We start from the raw sequence: 21,800 nt of genomic DNA, 5'->3' as shown, positions 1-21,800 counted from the left end.
AGGAAGCTCTTCATGCCATAATTTTTAAGAAATAAGAGGCATGCATATTTGTTTTGCAAATCAGTCATTTTCATAGACTAAAGCAAGACGTATTCATTGGAAGGTAGAGACTGAAATACATAATGTTAATAATATAGTGTCTCTTTGCTTAGTGGACAATATGTCCAGGTAAGATTTTTATGATTAGGAAAACTCAGAACATAAAAATCCAGTATTATGAAATCATTTGTATTTACATTGAAAACTCAGTTTCTTTTGATAAGTTGACCTTAGAGCTTTTAAAATATACTCTAATTTATTATAATTTGATTTACCTGTAATAAATTGAAAGCTTTCTTTGCCGTATGCATGAAGTGTGTAAAATTAATACAAAAATCCCTTCTTCCACAAACTTTTAAATCATCATATAAGATAGTAAGTAGAATTTTACTTTGGTTCTTTAGCATTTATTGTCATAAACAAGTTTAATTCATGATAATATCACAGAAGTATGAACATTTAGAGAAGTAGGTTCAGATTTTCCTCTGACACAAGAAAGTTGCATTTTTTTAATAATGTTTTCTTATGCATATCTTTTCTGCTTTTAATTAAATTTTTATGAGGATATGACTTTTTGGTTTTATATGTTTAGATCATTTTAAAAATTCTATTTTCAATTAAAAAATAAATCATTGGGGGCTTTTATAGCTCTTATAACAATCCATACCCCATAATAAAACGTTTTAAAAAAACAAAAAAGAACCAATCGATTGCATCAAGCGCATTTGTACATATGTTGCCATAACCATTTTCAAAACATTTTCTAGTTGAGCCCTTTTATGAAGATATTTAAGTGAAAAATTTTCCCTTTTTTCTCTTTAAGTATAGGGTAAATGGAAATATGTGTGTGCATGTACATGAGGGTGTAATATGCATCTATAGATACATATGATTTTATTGTTAGAATTTCCCAGCTACACAATTCCCATATCCTTCGTGTTCTAATATAAAAACAGTACAAAGAGATTTATGTCCCCTCTCCCCTACTTTTGTGCAAAAGTAATAGAACCTGTTTGTTCTTTTCCACTTTTCTTTATTCATTTGGGAAAACTCAGCATGTGCACATAAAAATGTCCTAACTCTTCCTCAGTAGACTCCATAGATTGATACTGCATGGATATAGCATAATTGATTGTCCAGTTCTGTGTTGATGGACATTGACTTTGTTTTATATATTTTTTCCACACAAATGGTATTATAAAGAATGACCATCTACTAAGTGTTGTCACATGTCTGTGCTATGTTTGTAGGATAAATTCCTAGAAGAATTCTGAGCTCTCTAATTTTGGTATTGCCAATTGCTTTCATAGACTATGTGTCCATCAGTAAACATTTCACAACAAATGTAGAAATGTCATGGTGTCAGAAGTCCTTTAGCTTCAGGGGCAGGAGCATGAATCAAGATCAGCATGGACGAAAAGCTTGAAATCTATAATATAGAGGTCAGATTTCTCTCCAGCTGGGATTTTTCTTGAAACTAATTCTGGCACCAGTCTCCCCTGCACCTAACCCCTCCCACTCCCACCCTGACCCCCAAGTACTCTTGTCTGCTGGGTTTGATAATTTGTTTCAGTGGTAATACAGATTCACATACTATATTTTACAGGGTTTATTAAGGAAGTAACAGGTTGCAATTCAGGATCAGGATCAGTGAAGAAATAACAGGAACAAGTAGGATAGAGTTCTTTGATCAGGATAGCTTCTTCTTGGCTATCCTGAAGGAAAAACCTCTACAACTTCCTGAGGACAAGTTTTTCTCTGCTCTTGCTTGGGCCTAGCTTCTGCCTGATTCAGTCAAAAGTTACAAAGTTCTTTAGCTCCACCAATAATTGTCAAGGAGGTACCTTAGTCCCACAAGCAAGCCCGGTACTTTAGTCTCACAAGCAAGCCCCTGCCCATAGGCACTGAGCTTTGTGTGTGGGTAGCCTACTGTAGATGCCTTGCTGCATAAGCCTTTTGGAAAGCCCACGGCACCACCTGGCACAGTTATTTGGTTCCACTGCTGTTTCTCTACTCCTGAACTCTGCTATGCTTGCCACCATAAATATTTTGCTACTATCCAGCTGTGTATGGTGTTTTAGCTTTCTTTGTCTCCTGGGTCTTGGGGATATTCAGTGCAGGGCTCTCGGGTCTAAGGAACACACTCTGTTCCTGGCTCCTCTTCATGATGGAGTCAAGGACTCCAGCCCTTGTTAATGACTCCCTTTGAGCTTTCAGGACGTCAAAATTAACCAGTCTCCTACACGAGGATTTCATGTACCTGATCTGCTTAGTCCCACCCTGAAGCTTTTCTATAAACCCCTACCCAATAATTTTGTGGGCGTTATCAGACCATCAACAGAAAGGTCATATGAGGTGATTTATTGCACTGCACAGTGTATGAGGATTGCTGTCCCACCTCTTCTCTAACAGTTTTTTTTTAATCTTCCATAGTCCAATGAATGGAGTCTTTGCGTGGCTTTAATTTGCATTTTATTACTATGAGTGCCCATCACTTGTCTGTCAATGTGTTTTTAATGTGGTGCCTGGGATACTGTGATGCTGGAAGCAGTGTCTACGGTATTTCAAATACCTGTTGGTTCACCCGTGGGGGACAAATGTTCAGCAGAGCTTCCAGACTCAGGCAGTCTAAGAAGGAAGAGGCACTCCCTTTCTGATCACGTAGCCACTGAAACCTTATGAGTAGTAGTGGAGCATTATCTGATCATAATTCTGCAAGAAGAGCCCCTCCAGTTGGAACATGCTAAATACAACTGGGGAAAAGCTCCCTTTGCAAAGTAGATTCAGCCTTAATGACATGGATGGAAAAAAAATCCAAAAACAGAAAAAAATTTATTGACATACAATCCAGTAGTTTGATAATATTAAAAAGTGCAACTATCACTACAATCAGTTTTATAGCAACTTATTTTTTTATATTCATTAGCTTCCCATTTACCCCCAATCTCCTCTGCCATAACCCAAGAAATGACTTCAAGTGCTGTCTCTAGGTTTTTCTATGCTGATTTCATATACAGAAAAGCATTAAAAAACAATAATAAATAAAAGTAACTCTTAATCTATTATGGGTTTTATATACATAAAAGCATATAAAAACAAAAAAACAGTAATATCTCAACCCCAAAAGAAAGCAGAATATTAAAAACTACAACGAATTTTAAATGGATCAAAAGCAGCACAAATGATAGGTGTTAAATTTTAACCTAACTACCTACTTCTGCATCAGTCCATTTTCCAATGTACTCTGTCTGATAGCAAGATCAGAGGGCATACCCCAGAGGTTAAACCACCCGAGAACTCTGCACTTTGATTTTGGGCTTTCGGTGTCATCGACAGCAAACTGAGTGATCAGAATTTAAGTTCTATATTGTGGAACAAACCTGAGACCTTCATTTGTTGATGGGGCATGATGCAAAATGAGTCGGAAAAGCTGCAAACATCCATTAAAAATTGACACGATAGTTTATGGGCTCTGAATCTAGGAAAATGAGATGTCATCAAAATGAAATGGAAATTATGAAGATCAAAAAATCAGGAATTAGCTGAAATGGACGCGTTCATTTGGAATCTGGCAGTCATTTGGTTCTACTCTGTTGAGGACGAGGGATTGAAGAGGAATGGTGTCACATTCATCTCTGAAGAGAAGATTTTAAGCTGTCCTTAAGTGCAATGTGTCAAATTAGAGTGTCTGTACACCTACAAGGAAGACCACCATTATTTATGCCCCCAACAATCATGCCCAAGGTGAAGCAATGGGAGATTTTAACCAACGTTTATACTCCCATGTAATCAAGATGCACTGATAAGGACTAGTGATTGGAAAATGGATTAAGCATTGGGCTGCCTTAGTGCCATGGTGGGTTTTAACCACAAGGTCAGCGGCTTGAAACCACCAGGTGCTCCATGGGCATGGGGGTAGGAGGGAGAAAGATGAGGCTTTCTGCTCCTGCCAAGTGGTACAGCCTCAGAAGCCCATAGGGACAGTTCTACTCTGTCCTGTAGGGTTACTATGAGTCAAAACTGACTTGATGAAATGATTTTGGTTTTTGGTGCTTTGATTAGAATGTGGAAATTGGAAAGGAAAAAGAAAGACCCATAGGTGGGAAATCTGACCTTGGTGATAGAAATGATACTAGAGGTTGCATAATAGAATTTTGTAAGAATTAAAATGGCAAATACTTTTTTTCTTTTTTAGATCATTTTATTGGGGGCTCCTACAACTCTTTGTCACAATCCATACATCAGTTGTATCTGACATATTAGTACCTGTATTCCATTGTTCTAGACATTTACTTTCCATTGCGCCCTTGGGACCAGCTCCTCTTTTTTATTCCCCCTTCTCTCCCCCAAACCCTCGTGGAGCCTTGATAGATTATAGATTGTTAATTATTTTCACATCTCAACACCGACCACTGTCTCCCTTCCCCTCTGGTTTCTGTTGTTCCCTCTGGATGGGGGTGTGTGGTTATATGCCATTTATTGTCATCGGTAGCAAATACCTTTTTTCAAAAACATGTCCAGTGGCTATTCCAGTGGACCTTGCCAGGTAGAATACACAGGGGTCAAATCAACTATATCTGTTTAAAGAGACAGTGGAGAAACACAATATCATCAGAGCGTGGCCAAGGCCTCACAACAGAACAGACCATCAATTGCTCATATGCAAGTTCAAGTGAAAAGCGAAGAAAATTAAAACAAGTTCTTGACAGCTGAAATATGACCTTGATTATATTTCACCTGAATTTAGAGACTGTATCAAGAAGAGAGTTGACATGTCGACCAAAGAGAAATTCTGGGATGACATCAAAGACATCATACACGAAGAAAACGAAAGGTAATTAAAGAGAGAAAAGTAAGGTCAAAGTGAATGTCAGAAGAAACTGACAGTGGCTCTTGAAAGTAGGATAGCTAAAGTGAAAGGAAGAAATGGACATGACTGGATCTGTGCACATCCATATTCATTGCAGCATTATTCACATTATCAAAAAGATAGAAATAACCTAAATGTTCATCACTGGAAGAGTGGATCAATAATCTTTGGCACATACTAAATGGAATACTATGCAATGTTGGTATTGAATTTGCAGAACACTTTGTTAGATGAATGAATGTGAAAGAGATTATGCATGGGACTCCATCACAAAACGATCAATATGGGACCAGTGTTTAAAAAGTCAAGGTTTTCACACTAAAAGAAACGGTCTTTGATGTTACGGTGGAAGAGAAGGAGAAGGGAGAGATGGAGTGTCGGGCTAGAGGGTAGACAGACAACTGTTAACTTAGGTGAAAGGGAAAGCAGTATATAATACAATGGAGGTTGGCAGAAAATAATGGAGGTAGGGGAAAGCTCTGAGGTTTCCAAGAGTTAAGGCAGCATAGACAAATACTGTGAAAAACACATTCCTTCAGTAATTGTGAGCTATGAGTAGATGCTTGGATAGACATTTAAACAGGTGTTGGAGGTAGAGTGAGAGTATGCCCGTGACTGACTTTATATATATACATATATACACACATACCGTACATGCATACATACCGTACATACACAGGATATTTGTGCATGAGTATTTACTTTTGCTGCAAATATATCCATGATAGTGGTGGAGCAGTCGGGACAAAATTATGAAAACTTTTAGACATAACTAAACGTTTTGAGAGAAGGACTCACTGGCGAAGGACTAGTCTTAGGGGATGCCTAGGTGACTGGCATAATACAGTTTACAAAGATGGTGTTCTACATTCCACTTCGGTGAGTAGCAACTGGAGTCCTAAAAACTGAGCAGCCATTGAAGCTGTAATTAGTGATCTCTCCCCACCCAGGGGAGAGAAGAATGATAAAAATCATGATATTTGGAAACAGTTCCCGTGGCCTAACATACCACACACACATATCATTCCCCACAATCCTGAGACCAGAACTAGGTGGTGCTGGGCTACCACTATTAATTGCTCTGGAAAGGATCTCCCACTGCATAGAGTGGGAGAAAAAAAATGCGGAACAGAACTGAAATTAGAAAAGACACCTGGCTTACTGGTTAGATCGGGATTGCTGGGACCACCAAGACCACAGCCCTCAAGCCACCCTTTAGGTCTGGAACGGAACTTCCCCCGAGTTACATTAGTTGACCTTTAAGATTAGAAAGGCAGTACTTCCTCAACAGCAAAGCGCAGAAGGCTTGGTGAAAATGTAGACAGAGGAAATGTGATGTCTGGTGATGCATTGAAGGAATTACAATGGATGAGTTGAACCAAAAAGTAAGGATTGTTGAATGTAAACTGATATATCTGCTTTGTAAAACTTCACCTAATTCACAAGAAAATGCTGAAAAAAAGGAGTAAAAGGGTTGACTAGATTTCAAAGGGTGACTCTAGAGCAGTGGTGCTCAACTTTCCTAATGCTGTGACCCTTTAATACAGTTCCTCATGTTGTGACTCCCCCAACCTAAAATTATTTTCATTGCTGCTTCGTAACTAAGTTTGCTACTGTTATGTATCGGGCAACCCGTGTGAAAGGGTCATTTGACCTCCAAAGGGGTCACGGCCCACAGGTTGAGAACCACTGCTGTAGAAAAGTAGTACAATGGCATGTGCAAATACCTGGAACTAAAGATCCCTAAGAGATTTTCCATCTCTCGAGTGGAAAGAAAGGAAGAAAAAGTTCAAGCCCTAAGTTGCATTATTGAAGGATTCTGTGAGTAAAGTACTAGGAGCATCAAAAGATGGAAGGAATACACAGTCATTGTACTGAAAAGAAGTGGCAAACACTCAACTATTTTAGGAGGTGGCATCTGATCTAAAAGCAATGTTACTAAAAGAAAGCCCAAGCTGCACTGAAGATACCGGCAACAAACCACAGCTCTGGAAATCATAGACTAACAATTGAAATGTTTCAGCACAGGAATATAGCATTGGAAATGCTTATTTGCCTATGCCATTAAAATTGGAAGATAGCTGCCTGACCAACCAGAAGAGACCCATGTATGTGTTCATTCCTAAAAAAGCTAATCCAACAGGAGTCAGGAGTTAGCAAACATGGAGGTTAGTTTTCCGCTGACATAATTAAAAACAGTCGCAGCAGTACATTGACAGAGCACTGCCAGACACTCAAACCAGTTTTACTAGAGGACTTGGAACGAGAGAGATCATTTCTGACATTTTATGGGTCTTAGCTGAAAGATGAGAATACCAAAAGTATGCTTACCTGTGTTTTATTAATTTTGCAAAGGCATTTTACTATGTGGATCATAACCAATGATGAATAACTTAAGAAGAATGGGAATTCCAGAACACTTTATTTTGCTCATGTAGAACTTGACAGGCCAAGAGTCAGCCAAATGACAGAATAGTGAGATACTGTTTGGTTTAAAAATCAGGAAAGATGTGCATCAGGGTTGTATCTTTCACATACTCATTTTGTATTTTGAACAAAAATCAGGTAAACAGCTCTATGAAGAAAAGTACAGTATTAGGATTGGAGGATGGCTTGTTAACAAAATCAATAAGCAGATGGTCTTGTTTGCTGAAAGGGAAGAGGGATTGAAGCACTTACTGATAAAGATCAAAGACTACCATCTTCAGTACGGATTATACCCGAGATAAAGATAGCAAAAATCCTCACAACGGAACCTTTAAGCAATATCATGGTAAATGAGGGTCGGGTGGGGGATCAGGAATGAAGTTGTGAAGTATTCCATTTTATGTGCATCTGAAATCCATGTCTATGGAAATAGCACTCAGACAATCAGATAACTATTGCATCAGAGGAACCTGCTGTTGAAGACTTCTTTAAAGGCTCTTTAAGACTTAGGTGAGCTTGACCCAAGCCAGGGCATTTTCAGTCGTTTCCCATTTATGCGAAGATTGAGAGAAAAAATAAAAATGAATTTTAATAATGGTATTGGTGAAGAATATTGATTATACCATGGACTGTCAGAAGAACAAATTTATCTGGAAAAAGGTACAGACAGAATGCTCTTTAGAAGCAAGTATGGCAAGACCGTCTCCCCTACATTGGTTGGACACATCATCAGGAGGGACAAGTCTCTAGAGAAGGACCTATACTTGGTGATGTCGAGGTCAGCAAAGAAGAGGAAGACCCTTAAAGAGACAGATTGGCACAAGGTCAACAACAGCAGGCCCAAACACGGGAGCAGTTGTGGTGGCACAGGGCTGGGCAGTGTTTTCTTCTTTTGTGCCCGGGACCCCTGTATACAATTGGAACCAATATGATGCACCTAACAACAATATTAGGAGTGAGGGGGAGCCCTGTCATATATTTCAAGAGTTTTCTTTTCATGGTATATGTACTATGAGCTTACGTTGGGGCTTTTGAGCCTTACTGACATGGCAAGTATGAATTAAAAGTTTATTTACAGTGAAAGATGTTTGCATTTCAAGCACAGGGCTAAATTGCAAAGTTAACTAAACTTTTAACGAATTTAGTCTAATTTCCACCCTGGCTTTTCCATTTTGTGTTTTTAACTTCATATAGTATTGATGGGAGGAAGGTCCTGATGTTTCTAGCTGAAGTATTTAAAAATTCTTATTTTGTATGACTTGGGTTTGGGAGGTGGAGGAACAAAAGTTTGACTGGTCCTTCAGTTAGTATAGGCCTGAGATAGAAAGTTATTAGAATCTGGTAGAGAAAGGTCTACTTACCTATTTCTTTAGTATTAACATAAGGTAAGAAGCAAGAAACAGTTTGTCACAGTAGGTTACACAGCTGGGCTGCTATCCGTAAGGTCAGCAGTTTGAAACCACCATCTGCTCTGTGGAAGAAAGATGCGACTTTTTGCTTCTGAAAAGATTTATAGTCTCAGAAACTCATAGGAGCAGTTTACCCTGAATTGCCTCGATGGCAGTGAGATTTTAAATAAACTGATATAGTTGGGTCATAGGATCCAAAAGACTTGTTAGGAAGCTTTTTATGTGTTACGGAGTTGATTTCTCTGCCAATCAAGCCTATAGGACAGAGGAGAACGGTTCCATCCTGTTTCCCAGGCTGTGAATTTCATGAGAGTGGTTAGCCAGGTCTTTCTCCTGTGGAGCTGTTGGTGGGTTTGAGATGATGACTGGTTAGTAGGTGAACACTTAGTGTTGTCCTACCAGGAATCCTTACGAAGTGATAGGGCATTGAGTAGAAGGTCAGCCATGTGCTTGGGGTACAGTGTGGGTGTTTTAAAATCTAGTTGGGATTGTACAATGCATCAGATATATTTAGAAATAAGTCAAAATTGCTACATTGCTATGATAGGACTATTTATAACAAGCTCATAGGCCAGGGAATTAGAATATACCATTTAAATAGCCAATCTTTTGGCTGACTATGTAACCTTGGATACATTCCTTATTTATAGTTGGAACTGTGTGTTCATATTTATTTACTAGGAATAAGGAATTGACATGTAACCTTAAAGTGATGTCTTTCTTGACATGGCATTACATAAATGTTTAATCTAGAAGATACTTGACAACTACTTGTCATCTTTTGGTAAATTCTTTATCATTTATAAAGGTAAATTGTCATCCCAGCACAAATTTAAAATTATTTTAGTTCAAATTAGTGATGGAGGTTAGGCATTTGCAGAAAAATTGTTTAAGTACTTAACTTCCTTAGACTAAAGCTGTGGTCCTCAAACTTTTTAAACGGGGCCAGTTCACTGTCCCTCAGATCCGTTGGAGGGCCGGACTATAGTTTTAAAAAAACTATGAACAAATTCCTATGCACACTGCACATATCTTATTTTGAAGTAAAAGAACAAAGGGGGGCAAAAACACCCGGTGGGCCAGATAAAGGTCCTCGGTGGGCGGCATGTGGCCCGCGGGCCGTAGTTTGAAGACCCCTGGGCTAAAGTATTAGTGTTAAAGTATTAGATCCAGGTTTTACAGAGTCAAGTCACCATTTTCCAGCAGTAAAGCTAATGTTCCTTTATGTTTATCATTGGTCCCTGACTTAGTATTTTAAGGAGATTTCATACAATTTTGGAAAGGTCTATCAGATGGAATGACTGAAAAGCAATTAAGGTTTTATACCTAAATGTTTATGTACCTTTAGAAAAATTATTTGTCTAACAAGTTTTATTCGATGCTATTTCAATTACACATTCCCTTTGCCAACATTAGGTGCTGGAGTGTGGGGTATGTGAAGATGTCTTTTCTTTGCAAGGAGACAAAGTTCCTCGTCTTCTACTTTGTGGCCACACGGTCTGTCATGACTGTCTCACCCGCCTCCCTCTTCACGGAAGGGCCATCCGCTGCCCATTTGATCGACAAGTGACAGACCTAGGTAGGAATATATAGATATTTATTTAATATTTCAAAATGTTTCTGTAATTCAACTGTCTTCCCACTTGATATTTAAAGTAATAAAATTGAAGTATTTCCGAATGCCAGGGTTTCTATTAAGGACAGTCATCTTATAAATGTAAATCAATCTAATCGTAGTTACTAGTTTCTCTTCATCATCTGAGATGTTTATGTTCAATATTTGTGTAAGACACCTGAAAAAAACCAGGTTCCTTATTCCAAGAATGTTCATTGCAAAGTAAATAAGTTGTCTGAAGCCGTGATCTAGTACAACAGTGTAAATGAGGCAGTAGTGAAAATACAGGTGAGAACATGTTCTTAGGTGCTCCCTTGAGACACAGTGCTCTGCAGTTTGTGGTAACTGTCCCTGACTTTCTGTTACAATAGGAGACTAGAGTCTGGTGAGCGTTTCCCACTTCTCTGTATCTTCTAAAACTTCACTTCATATATTTCAAAATGAGTTATTACTTTGGATACCACATTTGGAAATATCAGCATATATTAACATTTGTCATCGACTCAATGGCAGTGATTGCCCCTCCCAATTTTACATTTTAACAATGATTTTATAGATGTGTATGTAATATAAGTTGTGCACATTTACTCCTTGCTATGGAAAATGTCACTAAAATAGGTATTTTAAGGTCACAATGTTTTTTCAGGTCAATTACACTATTTGCTTTGAGATCTCTTTAATGCTTTTATGCTGTGTGTCAAATGGAGTAGTTAAAAATAGTTTACCCAGCAAATATAGGCAACAAGGTAGCCAGATTTTAAAACTGGAAAACTTCAAAATGATAAGAAATATAGTTGTAAAGGTGGTGGTGATTGACGTAAATAAGTAGTTTGCTCAATTTGCCCAACTAATATAGCACAGGAAGAGCTTTATTAAGGATAACATTAATTTACTATTAGCCAAGAAATAATGGGTGAGATGATATCTCTATTTTTAGATTCTTTTATTTGCCTTTTCATTTTACATTAGATATAGTATATCATGCAATTTTTGTTATGTAAGACTATATTTAGAGAAATCGTAACTTTTGCAATGAAGGCTTGATTTTCTCTGCCTCCCCCACTCCCAGTGCCTTTTTGGAAGGAGCCTTGACGACATGATGGTTACAGTGGGTTGTGAACTGCTAGGTCAGCAGTTTAACCAGCTGCCCCATAGGAGAAAGGAGGTTTTGACTCCTGTAGAGACAAGACTTACTGTCTTGGAAACCCACAGAATTGACTCAGTGGAATTAAAAGTTGAGTGCCTTGTTGACAGGATATAATACCTTCTTCACATTAAACATCATAATGTGGTTGTTGCTACCCTTGATTTGTAATTAAGCCTTATGACCAGGCAGTGTTAATCACATCCTATACTGAAATTAGTCTTGATTGTCGTTATTACATTATCAATTTAGAAAAGCAAACAAACTTGCCTTGGATATAGGTGGTAATTAACATGGCTTGTAATTTGAGTTTTGCTGTGATTCCACTTTTGTGGAATGGAAAAATGCTCTGGTGTACGGAGCTTTTATAGTACGCATTTTTCCTGCCAGGCGCGTATCCAGCAACTCCCTCTGACTCAGTGCACCCAGTGGCATCACCTGGGAAGGTTCTCTCATCACAGTGAATTTTTTCATAAGAGTTGTTTTGCTCAAACCTCATTTTTTGTGATGTCTTATATAAGAGAATAGCGTGCAGCTGTGAAATTTTGTTTCCTGCTTGGGAAAAATGCCGCAGAAACTGTTGTGATGTTGAACACAGCTTACAAGAACAGTGCTATGGGAAAAACTCAAGTGTGCTCTGGTTTTCACGTTTCATAAAAGGGGAAATGTTGACTGAGGACAGATGTTTTGGACTGCCGTCAAGTTCCTGATAAGATGAAAATGTCGACAAAATTTGTGCACTTGAACTCAAAGACCAATGATGGACCATTGAAGAGATATGGGGAAGTTATCTGGACTATCTTGGAACTGGGTTCAGTGAATTTTAAGGAAAGCTTTGGCGATTGCTGAAGACAAATGGGAGCATAAGCAAATGTGGTGACGAAAGCTGATGGTGCCCAGCTATCAAAAGATAGAGCATCTGGGGTCTTAAAGGCTTGAAGGTAAACAAGTGGCCAGCTAGCTGAGAAGCAACAAAGCCCACATGGAAGAAGCACACCAGCCTGTGTGATCACGAGGTGTCGAAGAGATCAGGTATCAGGCATTATCAGAACAAAAAATCTTGAATGAGGGGGGGAGTGCGGAGTGGAGACCCAAAGTCCATTTGTAGGCCACTGGATATCCCTTACAGAAGGGTCTCGGGAGGAGACCAGCCAGTCAGGGTGCGATGTAGCAATGATGAAAAAATACAACTTCTTGTTCCTAAATGCTTCCTCCCCACCATCATGATTCCAGTTCTACCTTGGAAGTCTGGCTAGACAAGAGGATGTACACTGGTACAGATAGGAACTGGAAACACAGGGAATCCAGGTTGGATGATCCCTTGCGGACCAGTGGTGTGAGTGGTGATACTGGAAGGGTAGAGGGAGAGGGGGTTGGAAAGGGGGTACCGATGACAGAATCTACATGTGACCTCCTCCCTGGGGGACGGACAATAGAAAAGTGGGTGAAGGGAGACGTCAGGCAGTGCAAGATATGACAAAATGATAATTTATAAATTAGCAAGGGTTCATGAGGGAAGAGGGAGTGGCCAGGGAGGAGAAAAATGGGAAGCTGATGCCAGGGGCTTAAGTGGAGAGCAAATGTTTTGAGAATGATGAGGGCAATGAATGTGCACATGTGCTTGACACAGTGGATGTATGAATGGATTGTGATAAGAGTTGTATGAGCCCCTAATAAAACGATTAAAAGAAAAAGAAAGATTTAGGAATGAGAAGGATTGCTGGGAAATTTCTGCCTCGGGTTCTGACTGACCAGGAAAAAGAGCGACTGGAAACACCCCATGCTTTGAAAGAACAGTTCCAAAGCCACCCAGACTTTTTCCCCAAGGTCATTACTGATGACAAGACATGGTGCCATTCTTACAATCCTGAAAGCAAACATCAATCAAGCCTGTGGAAGACTCCATCATCACCCTGTCCCCCAAAAGCTTTTCAAGTGAAGTCAAAGATCAAGACAATGCTCATTTGGATTTTTGATATGAGGGGCATAGTGCATACGGAGTTCATTCCACCAGGTGAGACTGTTAATCAAGCTTTCTATTTAGAGGTTCTGAAAAGATTGTGGTAAAAGTGTGCAACAAAAAAGATCTGATTTGTGGCAGATGGGGGACAATGCACCTGCTCACGCAGCCATCTCCGTTGTCAAATTTTGGCAAAAACCAGCATGCCTCTTTTGCCCCTGACCTTGCTCCATGTAACTTCTTTTTATTTCCGTGAATGAAGAGGGACGTGAAAGGACAGTAACTTGAGGACGTAGAAGAGGTGAAGAAAAAAAAAATGAGGGAGGAGCTGTCAGCCATCCAAACAGATGCATTTGAAAATGTTTCCAAGAATGAAATAGCAGATTTGACAAATAGGTGATGAGAGTGCTTTTAAGATGATAAGGTTGTTTTGTAAAAAAAATTTTTAACATAACTTTGAAAAATAAAATTCCGGGTTTTGGGGGGTACCCTCTCGTTCATATTATAGAAAATTTGAAAATATTTTAAAAAGTATAAAGTCCTTTATAATTTTTCCTTCTGGAGAATAAAACCATCGTTGCTGTGAAAGGCCATAATGAGAGTTTAAGCCCAAGAAGAGCATCAGTAGTTATTTGTGGTAGTTACTAATACTTTTCATTAGTATTTCTCCTTTCCCTCTGTTCACATTGTAAAATTGCACTTTCTTGCCTTCTTATCAGTAGACATTGCTGTGTGACTTTCTCTTAAATAGTGATATGTGGCCAGAGTGAGGTGGTCACCACTTGAGCACTTAAGAGGAGGGTCATGGCTATTTGCCATAAGTTATTCTCCCTGCTGCTTTGGCTAGAGATGGCTTGGGGGCAGGAGGCTCAAAGATCTGTGTCTCTGAGGGAGGACAATGGACAAAGAGCCTCTCAATTCTTCGCCAGCTGCTGAGGTGTTGCATAAACAAAAAATAAATCTTTGTTGGCATTTTTAAACCACTGAAATTTTATAGTTGTGCTGACAGTTGCATATAATTCTTATTCGAGGAAGCAGATCTAGGAGTTTGTTTCTATATCATTGTATAAGCATTGAACGTTTGCGGAATTTTTATGATGACAGTTATATAAAGGACTCATTTAGTATATGCTTTACACCTTTATAAAAATAGAGTAGATAGAACCCAGGTTATTGTAGAATAAATACCAGAAATTAGAACACTGAAGGGGAAACCTTTTGGGGATGGCAGGGCTGTGCTGGGTGGACTGCATGAAGGTACTCGGGAAAGAGGTCTTCTAAAAACGCTCAGCATCTATCACAAAAGGATCTTCCTTTCTGAGTTCAGGCAAGGGATGCATGTATGTATGTGCACTGACGAAGCAGCATTGGCCATGGAGACTGTTGTCTTGCTTTGGTGTGAGGCTCTGTGAGGACTTATGTAGGACTTTAATAATTTATTGCTACATATTACAGAAGGGATAGGGAAAATATCTTCAGCTGTTCTAATTTCAATTTTCTTACAAATGGAGCATTGTGGGTTGAAATGTATCTTTAGTACCATGATTTTCACATATAGATCCTAACTTACTTGGTTGTGAAATCAGTTGAACTGGTAAGGAACATCAGATTAAAAAATAGAATAAAAATAGTGCATTGCATACTACTGGTAAAGATTTTTTTAAAAATATACCAGCCGAAATGTTTGTTTCAGTTGTATACATGTATGTTTTCATTGGTTGCAATGTAAAATGTATTGTAGTCTTCTGGAAAAAGAATATATTTGGAAGCACATTTTTAGTATAAAGAGCAAAAAGTCTGTGACAAAATAGTTTTAAAATTTAGTTGATAGAAAAAACATAATTTTAAAGAATTTTCTGCTTGAAATAGTGAGGGGTACTTTTGCTTTGCGGGGAGAGAATATTAGAAATAAACAGTTGAAATTGTTCACACAAAGTAAAATAGGGAAGTTTTGGTTTTAAAAGTTTAGACATTATTAGTGATTATTAAGTATCACTTAGAAATTAGTAGTGAAGGATATGGAGTAAGATATTTGAAATTCCACTACTTTAAATTTAGTTTGGTTTGTTTTTTAAACCTTAGGAGATTCAGGTGTCTGGGGATTGAAAAAAAACTTTGCTTTATTGGAGCTTTTAGAACGGCTGCAGAATGGACATATCGGTCAGTATGGAGCAGCTGAAGAAGCCATTGGGATATCTGGAGAGGTATTGATTGAACTTTGCGAAATATTTATAAACATGTTTTTTCTCTTAGATATTTGTCATTCTGAGCACATTATAGTGACTGATCCACCAAGTATATGCTCATAAACATAACTTTTCATAACTTTCAAGTTACCTGACATATGTTGAGGCTGAAATAACCTTAAGAGAACAAAAGTAAAACCAAACAAATTCAATGAAAATACTGTGCCAAAGTCTATTTTGGTGCAGCACTGTCTCTGGGAAGAAGTGTGGCTGTGGCGCTCCTCCAAGGCAAGGGAGGCAAGCCTCGTCTTACGTGCTTTGAAGACATGTGTGTCTGTCATCCCTATACATAATCATGTCAATCTTTAAAGAAGTAGGTGTATCCTAAAGTCTTAGGACTTCTAACCTCCCTATGGGCACGAAGAACTGAAAAGTGAACTAAAGTGCACATCAAGACAGGGTTTGGTGAATGATTATCTTTGCCCTGACTTTATGCAAACAGTTTTAGCTTTGGTCTTAGAGGTAATCAGTCTTAAAAATCAGTGCTTTCTCAGGACCTATGTACTTAGTTACTATTATATTGGTATGTATTAAGACTTCTCAGTAAATGTTGGTTTCATATTTTAAAATATATCGTGCGACAATCGTTGGTGTTTAGTTTTACAACATTAACCTTTTCTTTGTCAGAGCATCATTCGTTGCGATGAGGATGAAGCTCATGTTGCGTCAGTATATTGCACTGTCTGCGCAACTCACTTATGCTCCGAGTGTTCCCAAGTGACTCACTCTACAAAGACACTAGCCAAGCACAAGCGTGTTCCTCTAGCCGATAAGCCTCATGAGAAAACCATGTGCTCTCAGCACCAGGTGCATGCCATTGAGTTTGTTTGCTTGGAAGAAGGTTGTCAAGCTAGCCCACTGATGTGCTGTGTCTGCAAAGAATATGGGAAACACCAAGGTCACAAGGTATGAGGTTAATCAAATGACTGTTTACAGCCCACTGTTGGCTCTCACTGTGGAGAATGATGTTGAAAATAGACCTTGAGGAAGAAGGAGTTACATGGTGAACAAGCTGGGATGGGTAGCTTGAAAAGAAAGGAGAGGTTTAGTTTCTGAATGTCAGAAGAAAAATTTCAGGGAGCCTTTATGATGCTTTCTTTACTGAAAATAACTTTCTCACAGAAAACAAGTCTTTGTATGCAGATTTTAAATAATGGGCCATATTGTTTTGACAACATTGGTATCTGCTGCTGAATTGTCACTCATACAATTTTAGAGTATTATGTTGGTTTCTTTTGTAGTGATAAATGATGGACTTCCAAGTTTTAAATTATTTATTTTTAATAAAAGGTTCTAGGGGAATTAGTTTTTTAAAAAGTTTTTGATTCCCCTCCTCCCCGAAATGTAGTATAAAGCTACTAGTGGCTTAAGCTTTTTAGTAGAAAAAATTTTAAACTGTTTAAATATCCTTAGTCAATATTGTAATTCTTCTATCATTATGTTGTGTTTCATAGCATTCAGTATTGGAACCAGAAGCTAATCAGATCCGAGCTTCAATTTTAGATATGGCTCACTGCATACGGACCTTTACCGAAGAAATTTCAGATTATTCAAGAAAATTAGTTGGAATTGTTCAGCATATTGAAGGAGGAGAGCAAATAGTGGAAGATGGAATTGGAATGGCCCACACAGAACATGTATGGGTTTTTAAGAAATTTCTTTCTTTCCCTTCCTGCCCGTTGACCTGTGCATTTATTGAGTAGAAACAATGTGTCATCACTGCATTAGTCATTGGGAATAAGTTTTTAAACACATCTCTGATTTTTTTGAATTTAGAGCTAGCTATGGAAGGGAGGCAGTTTAAAGTATGGTAACTTCATTTTGTGGGGAAGATATGTAAGCGGGCAAACAGTTTAGGTGGATTAAGGCATACTTCCTAAAGAAATGATGTCTAAACTGGGATTTTACAAGGATTTTTACTGTGGTGGATGTATATATCAAACATTTGCTCCTTATGGCTGAGTAATATTTCTTTTTATTTATGAATATTGTGTTTGTGCATTCTACGCTTGGTTAACCTTTAGACTATTTCCATTTTTCATTATTGCGAAGAGTGCCACAAAATACATAGGTATGCCGGTCTGCGCCTGTGTCCTGCTTTCAGTTGTCTCTGCATATTCTAAAAGTGGAGTTACTGTATTATAATTATAAGTTTAAGGTTTTGTGGAACCACTGAAGTAATTTTTTAAAGTCATTTTATTGGGGGCTCATAGAACTCTTATTACAATCCATGCATACATCCATTGTATGTCAGCACATTTGTACATTTGTTGCCCTCATCATTCTCAAAACATTTGCTTTCTTCTTAAGCCCTTGGTATCAGCTACTCTTTTTTTCCCCTCCCTCCCCGTCAGCCCCATTTACCCTTGATAATTGTAAAATTATTATTATTTTGTCATGAAGTATTTTTTAAAACGGTTTATTGACATATAAGCCAATGGTTTGAATATACTTTTAAAATTGTGCAGTAATCACCACAATCAATTTTAGACCATTTTCTTCATTTTTGTACTTATTGTTATTAGCTTCCCATTTCACCCCAGTCTCCCCTGCCATAAGCCTTAACAACTCTTAATCTAGGTACTATCTCTAGCTTGGATCTCATAAAAAGAACATTATTACCCTCTCCAACAATAATGAAATAAAAAAGAAAAATATAAGTCCAAAGGAAAGCAGAAAACAAACTAGAATAAATGTAATATTAGTCAAAGGGGCTTTCACTGTCATCCATAGCTTTCTGCAAACTGGGTGCTCAGAATTAAAGTTCTGGCCCTCCTCAAGTCTTGGATTTTATTACTTACAAACCTTGGAACACACAGGCTAATTTACTTCTTCCCTGTGGACTTAGCTGACATCTCACTTAGATGGCTGCTTGCTTTAAAACCCCAGATGTTATTCTTGGTGATAACCAGGCACCACCCCCTTTCTTTTTTTTTTTAACAATTTATTGGGGTTCATACAACTCTTATCACAGTTCATACATATACATACATCAGTTGTATAAAGCACATCTGTACAGTCTTTGCCCTAATCATTTTTTTCTCCTCTTTTCTTTTTTTACATTTTATTAGGACTCATACAACTCTTATCACAATCCGTACATATACATACATCAATTGTATAAAGCACATCCATACATTCCCTGCCCCAATCATTCTCAAGGCATTTGCTCTCCACTTAAGCCCCTTGCATCAGGTCCTCTTTTTTTTTTCCCCTCCCTCCCCTTTCCCCCCTCCCTCATGTGCCCTTGGTAATTTATACATCGTTATTTTGTCATATCTTGCCCTATCCGGAGTCTCCTTTCCCCCCTTCTCTGCTGTCCCTCTCCCAGGGAAGAGGTCACATGTGGATCCTTGTAATCAGTTCCCCCTTTCCAACCCACTCACCCTCCACTCTCCCAGCATCGCCCCTCACACCCTTGGTCCTGAAGGTATCATCCACCCTGGATTCCCTGTGCCTCTAGCCCTCATATGTACCAGTGTACAACCTCTGCCCTATCCAGTCCTGCAAGGTAGAATTCGGATCATGGTAGTTGGGGGGAGGAAGCATCCAGGATCTGGGGGAAAGCTGTGTTCTTCACCGGTACTACCCCGCACCCTGACTGACCCATCTCCTCCTAAACACCCCCTCTATGAGGGGATCTCCAGTGGCCGACACTTGGGCCTTGGGTCTCCACTCTGCACTTCCCCCTTAATTTAATATGGTATATATATACATATACATATATACATATACACATATATACACATACATACACACACTTATCTCTTTTTTTTTTTTTTTGCATGATGCCTTATACCTGGTCCCTTGGCACCTCGTGATCGCACTGGCCGGTGTGCTTCTTCCATGTTGGCTTTTTTGCTTCTGATCTAGATGGCCGCTTGTTCACCTTCAAGCCTTTAAGACCCCAGACACTATCTGTTTTGATAGCCGGGCACCATCAGCTTTCTTCACCACATTTGCTTATGCACCCATTTGTCTTCAGCGATCCTATCATGGAGTTGTGCAGCCAATGATATGATTTTTTGTTCTTTGATGCCTCGTAACTGATCCCTTCGGGACCACTCGATCACACAGGCTGGTGTGTTCTTCCATGTGGACTTTGTTGCTTCTGAGCTAGATGGCCGCTTGTTTATCTTCAAGCCTTTAAGACCCCAGTCACTATCTCTTTTGATAGCCGGGCACCATCCGCTTTCTTCAGCACATTTACTTGTTCACCCACTTTGGCTCCAGCCGTTGTGTCGGGAGAGTGAGCATCATAGAGTTCCAATTTAATAAAAGAAGGTATTCATGCATTGAGGGAGTGTTTGAGTAGAGGCCCAAGGTCCTTCCGCCACCTTAATACTTGACCTATAAATATAGACACATAGATCTATTTCCCCATCCTCCTATATATATTTGCATGTACATGTCTTTGTCTAGACCTCCATAAATGCCCTTTGACTCCTAGCTCTTTCCTCCATCTCCCTTGACTTTCCTCCTGCCCTACTACCATGCTTCGTTGCCACCTGGGCTAGAGTATACCTCTTCTCTAAGCAACCTTACCCTTGATCATTTCCCACCAGGCCTGCCATTCCCCCTTCTCTACCATTTGGGGTCCCATGTTTTTCCCTTGTCCCTGTGTTTGTTAACACCACTTCCTTACCCCCCCTACCCTCCCACCCCAAGTGCCCCCGGAACTGTCGGTCCCATTGTTTTTCCTCCAGATAGTTCATCCACTATCCCCTTTCTTTACCACACTTTACTGTAGTACCCATATCTTCAGTAATCCCTTTATGAGGGTGAATATCCAGCAGGGACACATCATAAGAACTGATACTCAGGTTTATATGTAATCCTGTAATACTCATTACCATGGAGTCAGTACTGACTCATTAGCAACCCTTATGGGTTTCCTAGTTTATGACTGTTTACAGGAGTTGAGACTGTTTACACCCAAGGAGCTGCTGGTGGTTTCGAACTGCCCATCATGCAGATTGCAGGCCACCGCATAACCACCGCACCACGAGGGCAGCATTGCTAGCTTATTGAGAGCTAATGTAAGTAGCGCCCCCCATGGGGCCTTTGGTAATTCTGGTGGTGTCATTAAACTCCACTGGTATTTCCCACAGCAGCAATTTTGTTTTACAGTCCCACTAGCTGTGGATAATGGTTCCTCTTTTCTTACATTTTCAGCAAAACACATTGCCCTCTAATTGCTTAATCGTGACCTTCTTAGTACGTATGAAGTGCTATCTCATTGTGGTTTTGATTTGTGTTCCCTAATGATTAATGATAAGATGCCCTCGTCGTATAGTGGTTACGCATTTAGCTTCTAACGATAAGGTCAGCAGTTCAAAACCACCAGCCACTCCGAGGAGGAAAGATGAGGCTTTCTACTGCCATAAAGAATGATTCTCAGAAACCCAGAGGGCCTTTCTACCCTTCTCTGGAGGGTCACCGAGTATCAGCTGACTTGATGGCAATGAGTTCTTTTAATCTTTTCTTAAATGGCTATTGAGAGTGAGGAGCACATCCGGTGCTGAGGTGCTTGGCTGTTAACCTAAAGTCTAGCAGTGGGAATGTATTTTGCTCTCCATGAGAAAAGATGGGGTAGTATGCATCCATAAAGTTAACAACGTGGACACTTTGGGGATAATTCTACTCTGTTGCATTGGAGTTGATGACAGAAACCCATTCTTCAATGACTAATATGAGTCCTTGAGGTGGTACAAATGGTTAACATGCTCTGCTGCGAATCAAAGGGTGGAAGTTGGAGACAACTAAGGAGTATCTTTGAAGAAAAGTCTGGGTATCGACTTCTGAAAAATTGAACTATTCAAAACTGTATGGAGTAGAGTTCTGCTTTGACATATGTGGAATTGCCATGAGTTGGAATCAACTCTGTAACAATTGGTTGATTGATGATGCTAAGTATTTTTCGTTTGCTATTGGCCATAAACTGCAATTTGAAGGAATTCGGCCAGGGAGAAGGATGAGGTAGGAATTAGGTTAACCCAAAAAGGAAGCTTATGTTGAGGTGTATAGAAGTAGAAATTGGCTCTATTAAAATAGCTTAAAATACATCATCTATAGTTAGGACTTTGACTA

General features: G+C 39.1%; 1 protein-coding gene across 1 annotated transcript in view; it reads left to right on the top strand.

Moving 5' to 3' along the window:
* TRIM23 (tripartite motif containing 23) overlaps nucleotides 1–21,800 on the top strand; it is a 42,350-nt gene that overhangs the window by 1,493 nt on the left and 19,057 nt on the right. The window contains exons 2-5 of the mRNA XM_075541090.1: nucleotides 10,162–10,324; nucleotides 15,547–15,668; nucleotides 16,338–16,616; nucleotides 17,165–17,347. Of these exons, the coding sequence (XP_075397205.1) occupies nucleotides 10,162–10,324; nucleotides 15,547–15,668; nucleotides 16,338–16,616; nucleotides 17,165–17,347 (747 nt within the window). The remainder of the gene's footprint in view (nucleotides 1–10,161; nucleotides 10,325–15,546; nucleotides 15,669–16,337; nucleotides 16,617–17,164; nucleotides 17,348–21,800) is intronic.

This window comes from Tenrec ecaudatus, chromosome 2, assembly GCF_050624435.1.
Source record: "Tenrec ecaudatus isolate mTenEca1 chromosome 2, mTenEca1.hap1, whole genome shotgun sequence".
Lineage (NCBI taxonomy): Eukaryota > Metazoa > Chordata > Mammalia > Afrosoricida > Tenrecidae > Tenrec > Tenrec ecaudatus.
This window is presented reverse-complemented; position numbering and strand designations above follow the sequence as displayed.